The sequence below is a fragment of the Agelaius tricolor genome, unplaced genomic scaffold (genome assembly GCF_023055355.1).
Source record: "Agelaius tricolor isolate 1412-34295 unplaced genomic scaffold, bAgeTri1.0.p SCAF_16, whole genome shotgun sequence".
Classification (NCBI taxonomy): Eukaryota; Metazoa; Chordata; class Aves; order Passeriformes; family Icteridae; genus Agelaius; species Agelaius tricolor.
The window spans coordinates 18,559,446-18,576,012 of record NW_027269276.1 but is presented as its reverse complement, the minus strand read 5'-3'; the positions used below and the strand labels follow the sequence as shown (position 1 = coordinate 18,576,012).

At 49.5% G+C, this 16,567-nt stretch overlaps 1 protein-coding gene across 1 annotated transcript in view; it reads right to left on the bottom strand.

Annotated features, from left to right (window-relative positions):
* The window catches only part of TRIP4 (thyroid hormone receptor interactor 4), a 29,945-nt gene that overhangs the window by 5,993 nt on the left and 7,385 nt on the right, over positions 1-16,567 (bottom strand). Inside the window, exons 6-11 of the mRNA XM_071441988.1 lie at positions 16,148-16,277; positions 14,869-15,084; positions 14,418-14,544; positions 13,552-13,739; positions 12,466-12,590; positions 12,068-12,159 (exon numbers count right to left, since the gene is read on the bottom strand). Coding sequence (XP_071298089.1) covers positions 12,068-12,159; positions 12,466-12,590; positions 13,552-13,739; positions 14,418-14,544; positions 14,869-15,084; positions 16,148-16,277 — 878 coding nt within the window. The remainder of the gene's footprint in view (positions 1-12,067; positions 12,160-12,465; positions 12,591-13,551; positions 13,740-14,417; positions 14,545-14,868; positions 15,085-16,147; positions 16,278-16,567) is intronic.

The window sequence follows — 16,567 nt, the reverse complement described above, 5'->3', positions numbered from 1 at the left end:
AAGGTCCTTCAAGGCTGGAGGACCAAAGGCTACCCAAACCTGGCTGCAGAGGTGACCCTTCCTGCTCCACTACCCCTGCTTCAGCCCATGGCTTCTTCAGCCAGGTGGGGCAGCCAGGATGGGTGTGTGGCAGAGGTCCTGCTGCTGGGATACAGCTGCCTCCCAAATCCCCTCAGCCACATCTCCCAGGTGCACCAGAACAGCACCATGTCCCCTTCACCCTTTTACAGCCCCATCCTAGGAACATCTCCCAAACAGGCACCAGCAGTGAAGCAATAGCAAGTTGGTTTCACCCACTGACAGCTTTCATTCTAAACCTGGATCAAGCCTTCAGCTCCAACAGTTCCTGCTCAATCCGATCTCAAGGCCAAGGTGGATGCCACAACTGTGACTTGAATTCCTGCTTCCACACCACAGCCTTTCATCTTTGCTCCCAGGGTGCATCTCAGTCTGTGAGCCAAACCCCTTTGTGTCCTTCATTTTAAAAAGCTTTGGTCCTTCCTCTGGCATCCCGCTTCCAGGAGGCAGGGAAGGATCCTCTCATCCAGCCACTGCATTTAAGGCTTCCTATTGTACCTAACCCAGAAACCTCTTATCTCATCCTGGTGAACAAAAATCCAGAATATTCCTGTGGGCTGGAGCCAAGAAAGAGCCATAAACCCTTTCCTCTGCCTAGAGTCAGGATGTTCCCAAGCAAGGAAGATGAGGCTGAGCTCCCACAAGATGCTGAGCCAAGCCAACAGCCCAGCTCCCTTCTTCCCCCAGTCTCTTCCATGAGTACATTGCATTCATTCATCCCACAGAAATTTAGGAAGCCCCACTCTCAGTGGAGATGCTGCCATCAAGATACCAAACAGGTCTGCCTCTGTTACATTGTCCAAAGCTGCCCAAATTTAAGTGCCAAAACCTAATTTCTCACTGTTTCTGCTGTGAAAAGTCAGTTGTGTTACTCTACTGTCTCAAAATCCAGAAGTTTAGGAGACAGAGAAAAAATTTATTCCCAACTACTCCACCCCACAGGCAGCCTATCATCACTTCAGTAAACCTGAGCTTGGAATAAAAGCCCAAACCTAGAGCTGGTGTGGCAGAGGGAGAGGACAGAGCATTTCCTGTCATATCGTTCAGATTGGACAGGGCTTGGTGTCACTGGCTCTAGTGGGAGGTGTGTTTCACCCCAGGGCAGGGAATGAGATGAACTTTATGGTCACTCCCAACCCCAACCAGTCTGGGATTCTGTGATCCCCAGTAGAGACAATCTCCAACAGCAGTTTTTTCAAATAAAAGGTCAGTTCAGAGTGAAACCATGCTCCCTCTCTTCCAGAGACCAAGAATCAAACCCAGCCAGGAGTCTGCTGGGGGATGTCCCTTCTTAAATTCAACAGCACTCATCTCTCTCATATTGGGGGTGTTCAATAAGATAGGTGCTGCTACTCCAGCTTTACACTGCCTCTACCTGGAAGCAACCTGGCATTTAGAAGGTGGATACAACAAACACAGTCCAGAGACTAGATTGTCCCTCAAAAAGGAGCAAACCTGCCCTTCTCCAATCCTGCAGATGACCAAAGAAGCTCGAAAGAGAGAGGTTATGCAATGCAACCACAGTGTGAAAAAAAAGATTCAGCCTCCTTTCAGACCTTCTGCCACCTTGTAGTCAGCAGGCAACAAGGGAGGTGGGAGGCCAGTGGGCTCTGTGGGCTGCAAACAGCTGATGTGGCTCACCAAGAGCTGCTCCTCCCACTGCTTCACACCAACACCCCACAGACACACTCTACACACAGCCTCCACACAACCACTGCCCCCCCTGCTCGTCCCACCTCTCCAGCTGGGCTTCACTTTGCTGCTAACAGGTCTGGAAGACCCCAGCTGTGAGGAGATTAGGTGGGAGGGAAGAGAAAAGCAGATCTCAAGGCAGCTTAACACCTGCAGGAAGAGCTCGAGGTTAAAGGAAGGTGGAAAAGGGAGCTGAGCCCTGGGCTCCTCCAAAAACAGCCACCAGACTCACCCTCACGCCAGAGCCAGAGCTTTGAACACATATTAAGTGGCTATCAGATGTCCCCAACAGCCACCCAGCTCAAGCTGCAAGCAGGGATAATTGCTAATGAATGTTCCCTACACTTTGTTTTCACCATCCCTCGTCTCCCATCACCAGCTTGTCACCACCAGGAATAGCAGCAGGGCTGCCAGCCTCCCGCTCCACAGCCCACAGCAAAAGAGCAAAGGAGGGGACGAGCCAGCTCAGAGCCAGCAGAGACACAAACCCACCTTCTCTGACATCTGAGAAAAAAAAATCCTGCTATATTTTTCCCCCCCCACATCAATCTGTTACACTTTTTCCTTTCCCAATTTAGGTAAAGCCTGCAGCAGGATGCTGGGGCCATGCAGGCTCACCCAGCATTCCTGGTACTAATGCAGCATTTGGGACCCTTTGCTCATCCTGATTGCATCTCCACAGGAGAAAAAAACATCCCAAACCCCTCAATTCCTGCACCTCTTCCCAATAAGCTGCACTGGCTTGAACCCAACTGCTGTGACCCAAAGGCAGGGGAATGGAAAGAGCAGAAGGAAAACGTCCTGGGGGGAAGCCAAACCATCACTAACGAGATGAGCTCTGCTCTGGTGCATCCGAGGCAGGAACAAAGGCACCGCGTGCACGGAGCAGCAGCTCTGCACAGCACAAAGCCCCAGCGCACTCAGCAGCTTCTCTAGCGACCCTCCAGGAGCATTCTTGCTCTCATTAAGGCCTGGGGACACAAAGGGGTGGGAACAGTCCTGGTTTCACACACGCCAGCCAGCCTGTGGAGCCCTGCAATGCAGCCTGAGCTTTCCTTGCCATAGGAGTGCACATCCCGGTTAGCCGGAGCGTGGCGGAGAATTGCACGCTGGAACCTGTGGTCCTTCCCCTGGCCACTGCCACTCTCTCCATCTTACAGCTGCTGGGGACACCAGCAGCCAGGAGGTGCTTGAGATGCTCTGCAAGGTTCATGATGGAAAGGGGTGAATCATTTTCCTGGCATGGCTCCTCAGTGAACAACAGGGAAAACACGGCTCGCTCTGCCAGGCAGTGCCGGGCCAGGACACTCGCTCCAGCCTTCCTTTCCCTGCTGCTCTCCAAGAGCCTTGAAATAAAAGAGACAGCACTGGAAAGCAATGCTGTCTGGAAAGAATAAAAGCAAGCAGACCCCATGTGCTGGCAAGAGAGTTCACCATAAAATGCATTCAAAGGGGAAAAAAATCACCCTGGTGGAGGCAGCATCTCTGACAGAGCGGGGCTGCTGGATCCAGCAGTGGCAATAAATCAGCGCCCCCCAGCAGGCAGAAACACACACTGGGCTCGTCCTGGCTGTTGGAGACACCCCTTGGCCACGTGCAAAAAGAGGAGTGGGATGTAAGGGATCCCCTGGGAGCCCAACTTCCTTCACCCTGTTTTCTTGGTGATTTGTGGGAGAGGCGGATCTGCTCTTCTTTCATGCCTCATAAGCTTCATCGCTGTCAGAGACACGTAACAGGTAATTAACTACTAAACAGCCATTTTCTCCTCCTCTCCGGAGGGAAATTGCTCACCATCCAGCTAGAAAATGTTTCTTCAGTGGTTTGCAAGAGGGAAAAGAAAATGGGCAGCTTTTTGGGAGGGATGGGGGTGCTGCAGCCAAATAAGGGCACTTGCAGCAATGCCTGCACCACAAACACACGGATCCAGGAGAAATGAAGCCATCAAATCTGAGAGATAATGCTTAATTGGATGTGGGTGCCACTGTGCCCAAGCCACATTTGGCCTGTCACTTTTCCAAGAAGAGTGGTTTAGGAGCATCAGCTCCCTGCCATTTGTTCTGACAGCAGTGGTCTCCATCATCTCTTTACAAGGGTGTTCCCTTTGGGGAATTATCCAGCCAATTCTCTCAACACAGCCTTCACCCTGAGTGCCCCAGGGCACATTCACCCAAAGGTGACACCCAACTGCAAACAGCAGATCCAGGTTTACCACCACTGTGTCACCTCCTGATTCAGCCCTCCAGTCCTGAAAAGCACTTGCAGAGCACCAAATGCTTCACTCTGAGTTTTGATCACCCTCATGACACAGTCTTGCATCACACTTCCAACTCCAAGCACATTGTCAAGCGCCATTTTTTAAGGTCATATGCCAACCAGCCTTTGGCCCATGAGAAATGTAACATTTTCCTAAACAGAAACCCTAAGCGCATCCAAGTTTCTAGAAATGCCAAATTTTCTAGCTCGAGGCAGAAACATCCAGAACATGCACCCAAAGAACACTACAAGCTGTCCTTGGCCATGGAAGAGCTCAGGGATGCAGCAGAGCTGCTCCACAGAGGCTGTGTCAGCAAAGGGATGCACGTTGATGTTCAATTCAAATCAACAGAACACGAAAAGAAGGAAAAAAAAGTAGGATCACAAAGAAATCCAAACAAAAGCCGTCAGCCAAACTTTTGTTTGAAAGCCTGTCAGGTCTAGACTGCAACGTGTGAGGAAGGAACAGCTCGAAACCACAGCTGCTAATGGTTATGGATTTGGCAATCAAAATGTCTTTGTTAAAAAAAAAGAGAAAAAAAGTTAACTGCCTGACTATTGAGGCTACAAACCGCAGCCTTGATGCATTGTTGCAGTCAACATCCTCCCTGCTGTTCCTGAGCGCTTACAGCTGCTGCTGGCAGCTGGTGTGCTGGCACATGCTCCCTGCACCAGGATGCACAAGGAATTTTGTGAGCCTGCCTTCCTTTCCCCTTCTTCCCACCACAATGCCTGGCAGCCCTGGGCTGCTCTGCCCCTCGCATGCCTGGCTGGTATAACCAGATGCAGGCGCAGCAGGCTGGGATCGCCGCGGGATCCTTCCCTGGAGGGGCGGATCCATCCCCATCCGGTGGCTGCTCCCCGCCTCCAGCCCAGAGCCCGGCTCCCATCGAGGTGTCTCTACACCACGGGCTGTACTTTGATTTGAAGGGCAGGGGAAGCAATTAAAACATAGTAAGTAATAAGAGGACTTTGAAATGTAGATTTAAAATGCAGCCTTGTGCTGGTGCACTCCGAGCTGTCTGCCAGGGCTCCGGAGGGCTCGGCAGCTGCACAGCCCAGCTCTCCCTGAACCGGCAGTGCAGGACCTGCAGCCACCAACACCCTCCTGCCCTCACATCCCAGCCCAGGACAAAACCCGCCCATGGTAAGCCCTGGAAAGGCTGGAGATATTTATAGAGTGCCTGACAACCAGTTCAGGAGAAACTGGGTGGACTTGGAGTAATGTTTGGGAAGGTACTAGGCTGAAAGGGCTGTTTGCATGCCCCTGTGCCAAGGGACAGCAAGGGCAGGGCTAAACGCAGCCCCATCACCTGCACCATCAGCAAGGAGAAGGGAAAAGCAACAGGGAGGAGGAGCTGAGGGGAACCAGAGTACCTCAGCTGGCTACATACAGTCAGACTTCAAGCAGCTTCACAAAGTCCTTTCACAGTCAGAGCTGGGAAGAACAGGGGTAGGACGTGCAAGCCGGAAAACCCAAACGCTGGGAACACAGCCCTGCCCCTGCCCTGGCTCACTTGGGCAGCTGCCTCTCCCCATGCTGACCCTTGCTGCTGCTCCCCAAGGAGGAATGATGCCAGCACCTGCCCCCAGGACTGATTCAACCCCTCAAAAGGGATGGGATCTCTCACAGGACCAGGAAATGCATTGGAGCAACCGGTCTGTTCAGGGTTAGGAAATCAGTGACACACCAACAAAAGCTGAAGCAAGCAGAGTCCTTGGGCACTCTGCATCTACTATGGGGGTTGCATTCTGCAGCTGACACATCATTTGGGGTCACTATGGAAAGGGTGGTCACAGCCCAACCTGGATGGGAAGGCAGTGGGGCACCTGACCTGGGGCACCAGGTCAGTTTTATCTAACCCTCAGTTTCAGGATTAAATAAAACCCAAACACTGAGAAGGCAGCAAGTATCAGTGACCACATCTGAGAGAGGGAAAAGGCCCTGCCAGCTCATGAGTAGTTTGCTGAAATGGTAGCAGAGGCAAAGTCCACAGTCATCATTAATTAAGTCATATGCTTCAGCCTTGGCTTCGCTTTCTCCCTTGGGTCTAGGAAACCAGAGGAGAGGGCAAGCAGGCCTCTATCATTCGATTTCTTTGGCATGCTAATGCATTCCTAAATTAATCATCATCAAGTGACAATCTCTCCTTCATCTTAACAGCCTGAGCAGTGACCTGAGCAAACCTGCTGGCTTATGCAAGGCAGCTGGAGCCTCAGAAGAGCCTCTGATGAAAACCAAAGCACTTCCCATATGGAAAAACTCCCCCATCTCTTACCGTCTCTAATTCAAACCAGCTGCATTCCTGCTCTGCTCCCAGAACCACAAATCGGGGGATTTTGTGGGGTGAGAACCTGAATTAAAGAGATGCATCACCCTGTGAGCCAGCCTAATGCCTGACACCACTGGATCTGGCATCTGGCTACACAGAAAAGACAAATTCAGCTCTGGAGAATGCAGGGCCCTGTAAAGTTCAAAGGCCTTTCGTGGGTTGCAATCATTAACAACCACCTAGACTGCTCCAGAAGGAAGGATATCTGACCTAGCTAAAAATCCTCCACTGGGAGAGGTGCCTCAGGAATGAGAAGGCAAATATCCTGGTGGTGGAGGCAAGGAAGGGGCCAGGACAGCCACAGCACCACACAAACAGGCATTTGTCTCACTCGGAGCCTGCACTAGGAAACCCTTCCCTCAGGGACCAGGTCCTCATAAAAAGTCTCTATGCATTTATACTGTTCTTAGAAGCACACATCAATGTCTATGTTTGTGTTTCTCCCTCCCATTAACTCCTTAGGAAAATACTCCCAGAGGGCTATTGTTCCTTTATTTGGAGATAATCTAAACAGGCACCTTCTGGAGTCTAAATATAGAAAGTCCCTACCCTTCTTCACTCCTATTTGAGAATCTAAACCAAGTTCTGTACACTGGGCACCTGAGTTCATTTTTTTTTGTTGCTCTTTTCACCAGGGAGGGAAGAGGAGGCCAAAAGTTTAAACCCAAATTTCCTGAGTGGGAAAGCTGGAGCCTATTTAAATGATAGTTGTAATCTCGTGGCATAAAAATAGCTTCTACATGTTCCCTGAGCAGATTTAGGACACTAAGATGATCACCTAGAAATGAAAAATAAACACTTAACTCCCATCAAACATAATTAGCCAATATTTCAGCCTGGTATAATAACTCCATCCAGGTATTGGCACTCGAAATAAGCCAAACACACCTATCAACCACTAAAACAGCAGCAGGAAACACTCTTTTTCCAGTTAAATAGCCTCTCAGATCAAAGCCATTAGCAGAAGGAACATGGACTTCAGAGCACATGGAAATGGCATCAATGTAAACACTTCCCTGCTGGCTTTAGTGCTGTGCCAAGGCCTGCCTGCCCCATCCCACAGATCCCAAGTGGGCACTGCTGAAGTCACTGACACCTCCTGCAGGAAAACAAGGGCAGCTCCTTGCTCTGCTCAAGGTGTCACTGACGTCAGCCCCGGAGCAAGGAAAAGCCTCAGTGAACACTTGGATCTCCAAGGGGGAAAAAAGTTTCCAGGTCACCTCTAGCTGAAAAGTGTAACAAAGGAATCATTCTGGTCTTGAGCAGGGATTTTTGGGTTGCTGCCAGGAAGAGAAGGAAATGAGCCCAGAATGTGCTCTGAGGAGGGGCAAGATGTGCAAAGCTCAACTGGAAATCCTGAGATTTCAGAGGGATCTGCAGGCACCAGGCAAGCAGGGCTGAGTTCAGGATGCAGCTCCTGCTGCAGTTCCCTGCAAACAGAACAAGTGATGCTGAACACCTGGGCTGGACCCTCCTGCCTGAACACAACTTCTGCTGCCAGAGCAGCTTCAAGCCAAAGATCACAGCTCTGAGCAGCAAGATGTGGTGTAAATAACCTCTGACTGGAAGAATTGCTTTATTTTTCACGTGGGAAAGAGACCCAGAGGAGCAGATCTAACTAGTTCATGCAATAAGCAGCATAACTGGGATTAGGGTACCTGACGTGCCACTGATCCTAATCACAAGGACATCTCTGCTCTTCCTCTGCTCCCTGCCAGCTCCAGCACTACAGATCCTGTTCCATCATCACTTCCCACACGTCCTCAGGATCTGCAAACCATCTCAACAACGTCAGCTGGGCCTCAAATGCTGCAGGTAGGGCAGAGGAAGGTAGGGACCGCCCCCTCTCAGTGGTGATGAAAGGCCAGGCTTACATGTGCAGCAAAAATGTGGTTAAATAACCCCTCCCTGGTCATAATGCAAAAGCTCTGGCAGGGAATGGGTCTGACTGTGCTGGGGAAGTGTTGCTTAATTTTGTTTTTTTGAGCACAAGTGTAAAAAAAAAAAACATTAAATGAGGATAATGATAGAAAAATACCAGCGGGGTGCCACAACATCTTCATTAGCAACTTGAGAGAGGATGCAAACAGCAGGGAAATTAAATCTGCAGACAGTGCTAAACAGGGAGTGGGTGACAGCAGTGAAAGGGCTGAGAGGTAATGGGAGAGTTACAGAGCAGACAGACCACAAAGCCATGGAACCACAGACTGGATAAAGTTGGAAAGGACCTTAAAGCTCATCCCATTCCACCCCCTGCTATGGGCAGGGACACCTTCCACGAGACCAGGGTGCTCCAAGCCCCATTCAACCCAGCCTTGGACACTTCCAGGGATCCAGGGGCAGCCACAGCTGCTCTGGGCACCCTGTGCCAGGGCCTGCCCACCCTCACAGGGAACAATTAATTCCTTCCCAGTATCCCATCTAACCCTGCCCTCTGGCACTGGGAAGCCATTTCCCCATACCATGGCACTCCTTGTCCCAGTCCCTCTCCAGCTCTCCTGGAGCCCCTTTAGGCACTGGAGAGGACTCCAAGGCCTCCTCAGAGCCTTCTCTTCTCCAAGCTGAACACCCCCAGGATGAAGAAAAACAGACCTAAGACCAGGAAGAGTCTCCCTTGCCTATGGGAACAAATAGTCACAAGAGTCAAACCAAACTTTTGTGGCTGCCAAAAAACACTGGATCACCACCAAAACACCGTGAGCAAGCCAAGAACTATTTCATCCTCGGGAGGTTGGTATAACCTGCAAGTGAGGCTCACCCTGCACTTGTGAAATGATTTCTTCTGGAACATGCAGGAGCCTTAAACAGGAGGTGGTGAGGAGGAGAGGTGTGAGTCAAAGCACAGCGCCTGGAAAAGCTCCACCAGAGCTCAGTCCCCGAGAGGTCTCTGCTCTGCATCACCTCCCCTCGCCTGCTCACACATTCCTTGAAAATACCCAATGTTTCTGCACGCCCTAAGTGGTGAAAAAGCATCATGGTTCCTTGCCTTTCTGCCTGAGCTACAAGGAATCTTTGCACACTGGGAAATGGCTGGATCACAGTGCTGACACTGCTGATGAACCCAGGCTGAAACACCCACGTGAGCAACAGGAATTTCTTACTCCTGGCGAGACCCAACTCAGATTTCTGAGCTTTGTCATCTTGCTGACAATTGCAATTAAATTCAGCTCAGCTTCCTTCAGATGCACTTGCTGCTCCTGAGAGCCCAAAAAACCAGACATTTCCTCAGAAAGCAACTGCAGAAAGGTTCACATCTCTGGATTTTAGCTCACAAGCGAGGGAAATTACCACTGCTTAAAGAAATCCTGGGAAAAAGAGACAAAACCACCAGAAAAAGGCAGGAAATTAGGGATTATAAGCAGTTTGGAATATGGGAACAGCAAAAAGGCAGAGAAATGCCACAGCATTGAGGAGAAAGGGAAATCTGCCACTAACAGGTTGGATAATGGTGCTCCTGGAATACACTGCTCTGCCTCCAGCCCCTCTGCAGCCAAGCAGTGCCCACAAACTGGGAGGGATTTCCAGAGAATGTGGCTAATTGTGAAGGTCCTCCCTGGGAAGACTCAAGCTGGCTACCTACAGCACAATTCCCAGATCAGAGATGCCATCACAGCCATTTTACCAATGCCTGAACCATCCACAAAGCAAGAGGAGGGATTGTGACAAACAGAAAAGTAACCAAGATCTATTTTCCACCACTGTTACAGACAGCAGGAGATGGACAGGAACCTACACTGAAGCCCAAATTGCAAATTAGTGGATGCTACAAAAGAAAATCCCTACAATGGCCTCGGTGCCCCTTCCTCTCCCTCTCCCATGGCTTGTTCCCATACAAAGCCAAATATTCCTGTAGGTTTCATGGTATTCCAGTCCCAAGGCTCCCTCTGCTGCTCATGCTCTAACTTCTCTGCCTTCCTCCTGTGATTAAGAGACACAACCTCATCAGAAATACATTCCCTCATCAGAAATACATTTCCAGGCATCTCTCCCAGGTAAAAACCTCACAGGGTTTGGGAAAGGCAGAGGAGCACTTCCTGGAAAACAGCCCCAACCCCTGCTGCCTCTCCAGCTCTTCACAGCAAGATCATCGTGGTGCATTCCTTCCCAAGGAACTAATTTATTCCACCTCACAAGATGGTCATGGTTCACTACCAAGCCCTATATGGTTTGGTGATTCCCACCAGACCAAACCTGACATGCACAAGGGGCAGTGCAGTGAGCAGGGATGAAATGGGATCAGGAATAGCCGTGCTGGGCTTGGTGCTAAGTGCAGGTTTTATAAGTCCATAAAACACAGCTCAAGGAAAACCCCCGGCCCAGATTTTGGGAGCATGGAGTCAGTCACAGCATCAGGCTCAGGTCTCAGAAGGTCTCTAGTCCAACTTCCCAATCAAAGCAGGGCCATTGAATTCAGGTGAGGCTGCCCACAGCTTTGTCCTCTGGGGTCTTGAAAACTTTCCCAGATCAAGACTGTTCAACCCCTTGGGCAGTGCCTCCCCCATTGCTGGGCCATCTTTATGGTAATTTGTTTCCTCAAGCCACATTGAACCCTCCCCTTTCAATTTATGACCCTCCTGCCTTGTATGTGAGCACAGAGCCCAGCTCTGTCTCCCAACAACCTCCTTGCAGGAAGGGAGGATCTCTGTGTCTCCTGCCTCTCCTCACAGGGCTCCAGCCCCTAACCACCCTTGTGGTCTCCATGGGATTTGCTCCAGTTTTTCAACAATTTTATGGTGACCCAAGTATTCTAGATGTGGTTTAACCAATACATAGAGTTACCAGTTTCTACTGGTTATGACTCCTCTGGGATTTGTGCCTACTCCAGGACAGCAGGTTAATAGATACTCTCCATTCTATCTATTGGATGCAAGAAGGCCGTGGGGTTAGTAAAGCATGAGTTTATTATTAGGTAAATCCACACTTGCTATTCCTAATGTCCCCTTCCTCCATGTGCCCAAAACTGGCTTCCAAGAGCAATCTCTCTATGAGGTTCCCAGAGACCAAGGTGAAACCAACTGGCCTGAAGTGTCCAGATCTCCTTCCTTCCCTTCCCAACCACAGCTGCATCAGTTACAAAGAGTCCTCTCCTGGTTTCCATAACCATCCCAAGCTAAGAGTGGCCTCACAAGGCCGCCTGCCAATGCTCTCAGCACATCTGGAACACACATCATCACCCATAGACTTTGATCAGTTGAGATTTCTCAAGACTCCTGATCCCAGCCTTGCTTCACTATAGGTAGTCCTGTGGCTCTCCTGTCCATCCTCCCTAGTGGGAAAGAGCTCACCTTTCCATGGCTGCATCTCCAGGTCACTCAGTGGCCAAACAGGGCACAACACTCACGAGCTAGGCCAGTGTGACATCACCAGTGAGGCCACTGGGACCTCCAGCTCCTGTAAGAAGCACCAGGCAGATGCAGCAGCTCTGGTCCATGATCCCTCCTACACCAGGGCACTCAGTGCCACTGGCACCACAGGGCAGGGACAAGGTCCCAAGGCACAGCACCACCACTGGGGCAGAGTTGTCCATGTTTCCATGCTGACCTGAATTGCCAGGCCCCCTCATGTCCTCTGCCACAGAAATCCCTGCAGTAACTTGTGTCTTCTCAACACAATCTAAAATTTCCACTCAATGTCTTCTCCAGAGGCAAGTTCCACCACTTTAAAAACCTGGTGGTTACTGCAAGCATGGAAAGGTTCATTTCTGTACTCACCTGCTCCTGAAATTGCTCCTGTGATAAACAATCAGTCACGTCCACACAGCCCAGGAGGCATCCTGAGGGATAATCACTTGGAAATTCCACATCTGCAGCAAAAGAAACAGCTCTTCAGGGAGCCCATATTCCCACACACAGCTGGGGTCTTCCAATCCCCAAGTGCCCTTCCCTCTCCTCCAGGCACCTCTACTTTTTGAGGCACAAGAACACATACAGCAATTTTAACACTTTTTTTGGTGCCTTTTCCAGGTCAGGATCTTCTTCATGAAGGATTAGGGCTGGGACATTTAATTTTATGTATAGCACTCCCTACTCAGCAGAGAGGGATTTCTGACACTGCTCATTATGTGGCTCAATGTACCAAATCACTCCAAGAACCAAGGAGAGGAGTTCACCTTTCCTGTGCAGCATTCTGTAGGTGGCCTCCAGCTCTGAGATTTCCTGAGGGGAAGGTCTTTTAGCAGTAGCTGCAATCCATAACCTCCCTCGATGAGATGTGTACCAGGTCCTGCCCTCCACCCTAAAAAATAGAGGAAAAGGTAGGACTAAAACTTGAGGAGAAATCACCCACATTTTCATTCAAACATAGTCAATTCCTGCTGCTAAGCTTTGCCCTGATTATTCCAACTCAAGCAATGTGTCAGAACCACAAAGAAAAGCTGAGATAGGCAAAAAACAATGTCACAAATAAAGCAGAGTGTGTCCTCAGGGCTTTAGAGGATATCAATCCCCAGCAGGGCCAGCAGAACACATACACAGGACAATCTGCTCACAGAAGTCCCTCACAAGCTCCTAAAGTCACACAGAAAAGTCAAGGGAGCAATAAGGGATTAGGTCTTTGCATGGAACAGTTGTCTGGAGATCCTGGAATTCTGCAGCTCCACCAGAGTGGCTGGAGCATCCCCAGAACACCTGGATGAACAATCCTGGCACATTAAGATTTACAGCATCCTTAGTTTGGGAAGTGAAAAAGCTTTGGTCTCCAAAATGAGAAATGTGGTGAAGGGAAAAAAAGGCTAAAGGAGATTCTTTGTTCATTATTAAAAGTAGAAGCTCCTTTTTGTAACCCAATTCCCAGCCCAGGAGGGTGAAGGTAGTGGCAAGGGTTGGGTTTCTTTTAAACAAAGCCTGGTGCCACTGTTGCCTTCTTTATGCTGAACAAAAAACCCCAGAAGAACATATTTCAAGTGATTACCTTATTTGCTTTTCAAATTCCACACAGGAACACCCCAACTATAGCAGTGAAATCTCAGCCTCTCTCTACACTCACTCACCCACTGTGAAGAAATTTGTCCCTTACAGTTGAGGTACTATCCCAAAAAGAAGATTCTCCAGTTCCTCAACCCACTGGAAGAGGAAGCACAACTTCCACACCTGGAGCTATCACAGGTATCAGTCACTGCACAGGACCACAGAGATCCTCTGAGGAACACAACCTCCCACCTCCCCTGTGGAGCAGGAGCAGCCTGGGACACCTTCACCTTTTGATTCCTCTCACAAGCAAGGAAGCCCAAGGCTGGTGCAGGCTGAGGCACCAACCATCATCCGAGATCTCCTGCAGCTCCCGGTCCTGAATCCGCAGCCGGCTCCGCTCCGAGCCACACTCGCTTCCAGCCTCCATGGAATGAACACTTTTCCTTTGTGGGAGCAAACCAGTTTGGTCCACCCACTTGAGAATGTTCAAAAGAAACAGGAAAAAGGTTAGCACCTCTCCAGGAGTAATGTGTGCAAATCAAGTGCAAATCCTATCTGAAGTTTTCCTTCATTACCCTTATGCTCTTTGGAAAATGGGAATCTGGCAGAAAAGGCTTCAAAAAATAGAGGTGAAAGGGTGACACAGCCTTAGGCTGACTCTCAGAAATTCTTCTGCATGCCTGAAAAGGAGGCAGGATGCTAAACTCCAGTAAACAAATCCACCAGGAGCAGGGCATTGTCAAAGCTTCTCTATCCCAGACTGAGATGGCCAATGAGGGACACAGGGGAGAAAAGAGGGGGTGAGAAACAAGGGGAAACAGGGGGAATGGCTTCCCACTGGCAGAGGGCAGGGTTAGATTGGATATCAGGGAGAAATTATTTACTGTGAGAGCTGTGAGATGCTGAAACAGGTTGTCTAGAGAAGTCACCCCACCTCTGAAAGTGTTCTTGGCCAGGTTGGTCTGGTGAAAGGTGTCCCTCCCATGGCAGGGGATGGAATGAGATGGTCTTTAAAGTCCCTTTCAACCCAAACCATCCTGTGATCTTTTCCCCAAAAGATCTCCTTCTACAGACATGCTGGAATTGACAATTCTCAAGCTCAACTCCCCAAATTAGTCACTACTCTGGAATAAACCACAGAAGCCCCACTGACCAAAGGAGCAGGCTGGAGGAGACGGGGATTCACCAAAAGCCCAGAGTTTGGTGTCATCTCTGCCCCAGGGCTCCTGGCTGGCTCACTCAGTGCACCACAGCTCATGGCTGCAATGGTCTCATCCAGTCTGCAAGCACAAATGAGAGGGATGAACATTCCCTGCTTCCCCTGAGAACATCTCCCTTCTCCCCACACACTCTGACTCAAAGCATTTTTGCCCCATTCCCCCCAACTAAATGACTTCCCAGCTCGATCTGATTTCCAGTCTGAGCAGTCACTGCTCTCTAGTGCAGAAACTCAGCTTGGTGTGAATTTGAGCTCAAGTGTGGCTCTGTTGAGACAGGCCTTCTGAAACACCTCTTTCAAAGGCAGCTTTAACAGGCGTGTCAGACCACTCTCCATAAGGATTTGCACCTCCTTGCTCTCGGGCACGCTGCCAGCCCTCACTCACTTGCTGTGGTACTCAGCCATGTTGTTGTCTTCCTCCAAGATCTGCCTGCCAGCGAAGTCGATGGTGATTTTCTTGGCCAGCCGGGAGGCGTGGCGCAGCTCCCGCAGCTCCTGCTCCCTCTTCTGGAGCGCTTCCCTCTCCTGCTTGGAGAGCCACTGGTTGGAGTCCGTGGCAAAGTAATCCGACTCGTCATCAATGACCTGGGTCCGACGCACGCTGGGAGAGCAACCCCCACAGGAGAAGATGAGCATGGCAGAGCCTCAAACCCACCCTCCAAACTGTGCAGCCCCACGTTTCTCTTCACAGAGAAAAGCAAGGCACAATTCTTCCCAAGAATATTCTCATCTCATTTGCTGTGCCTGTGTTTGTGCCAAAGTAGAATGCAATATGGAGATTGTTTACCCAAAGTGATGGATGGGGTTTTGTTTCCTTGGCCTATCAGGGGACTGTGTGTGCTGGGACTGTCTCTGACAGTCACGAGATTCTGTGCAGTGTGTGCAGAGTTGAGTGCTTGGCAGATTCAGTTTAAATGTAATGTAATAGTGTAATATAATATAGAATAATATAGTATAATAAAGTAATTAATTAGCCTTCTGATAGGATGGAGTCAGATGCATCATTCTCTCCCCCTCGTCAGGGTTGCCTGTGAATTCAATAAATCTGCTCTTTCCCATCCTTCTGGAGAGCTGGACTGTCAGGGACAAAAAGCAAGGACACCCAAAAGGATCCCTTCCAGAGACTCACTCCTGTCCCACCCAATGCCACAGTTAAGGTGTCACTGGCTGTCACTGTGATATTTTATGAAAAATCCCTTTGGCAGGATTTTTCTCCTGAGAAGCCTCAGAAAAGAAATGTAAACAATAATTATCTGATTGCTTGGAATGTGCTCTGGAGGTTGCTCACCAACAGGTGTATAATTGATTGGTTCCATGTGAATTGTTTTTCCTTAATGACCAATCCCAGTCCAGCTGTGTCAGACTCTGGTCAGTCACAAATTTTTATTATTTATTCTTGTTTTAGCCTTCTGATGTCTCCTTTCTCTCTTTCTTTAGTATAGGTTGAGTATATCATTTTCTTATAATATAATATAATATCATAATAAATCAGCCTTCTAAGAACTTGGGAGTCAGATTCTCATCTCTCACCTCATCCTGGGTACCCCCAACACCACAACAAGTGGCTGTGGGTTTTAGAAGGAATTCCCAACATTTCTGCTAAAGGCACCTCACCTGCCAGGTCATTCATGCTATTCATGACAGTCTCCCACCTAGTATCTTACCTTGTCCTATCAAACTCCAACAGTTTGTCTTTGTGCTTCACAGCCATCTCCAGGCCTGATTTGAGTCTCGCTTCCTGCTGAGGCAGCAAGCCTTTGCTTATGGCATCCAAATTCCCTGAACTTTCAGCACCTGAGGCACAAAACAAACCACAGCTCAGCAGTCAGTGTGTTAAAGCCATTTGGGTGGGCCAGGCTGCAGAAATGCCCCCTAAACTAAATGCCATGCCAGAAGCTGAAAGTACAGCTTTGCAGCAAGATCAGTATCTTTCTGGGAGGTTGAAGACAGCATTTTCCCTCAAGCCCATTTTAAAGACTCCTTCCTCCAAAGAGGAGGAATCATTTAAATATCACAGTGATAAAGTCTGGGAAGTTTAGGGAGAAGCTCTTGGCCTTTGGTTTTCCTTCACCCTTCCCTAACAA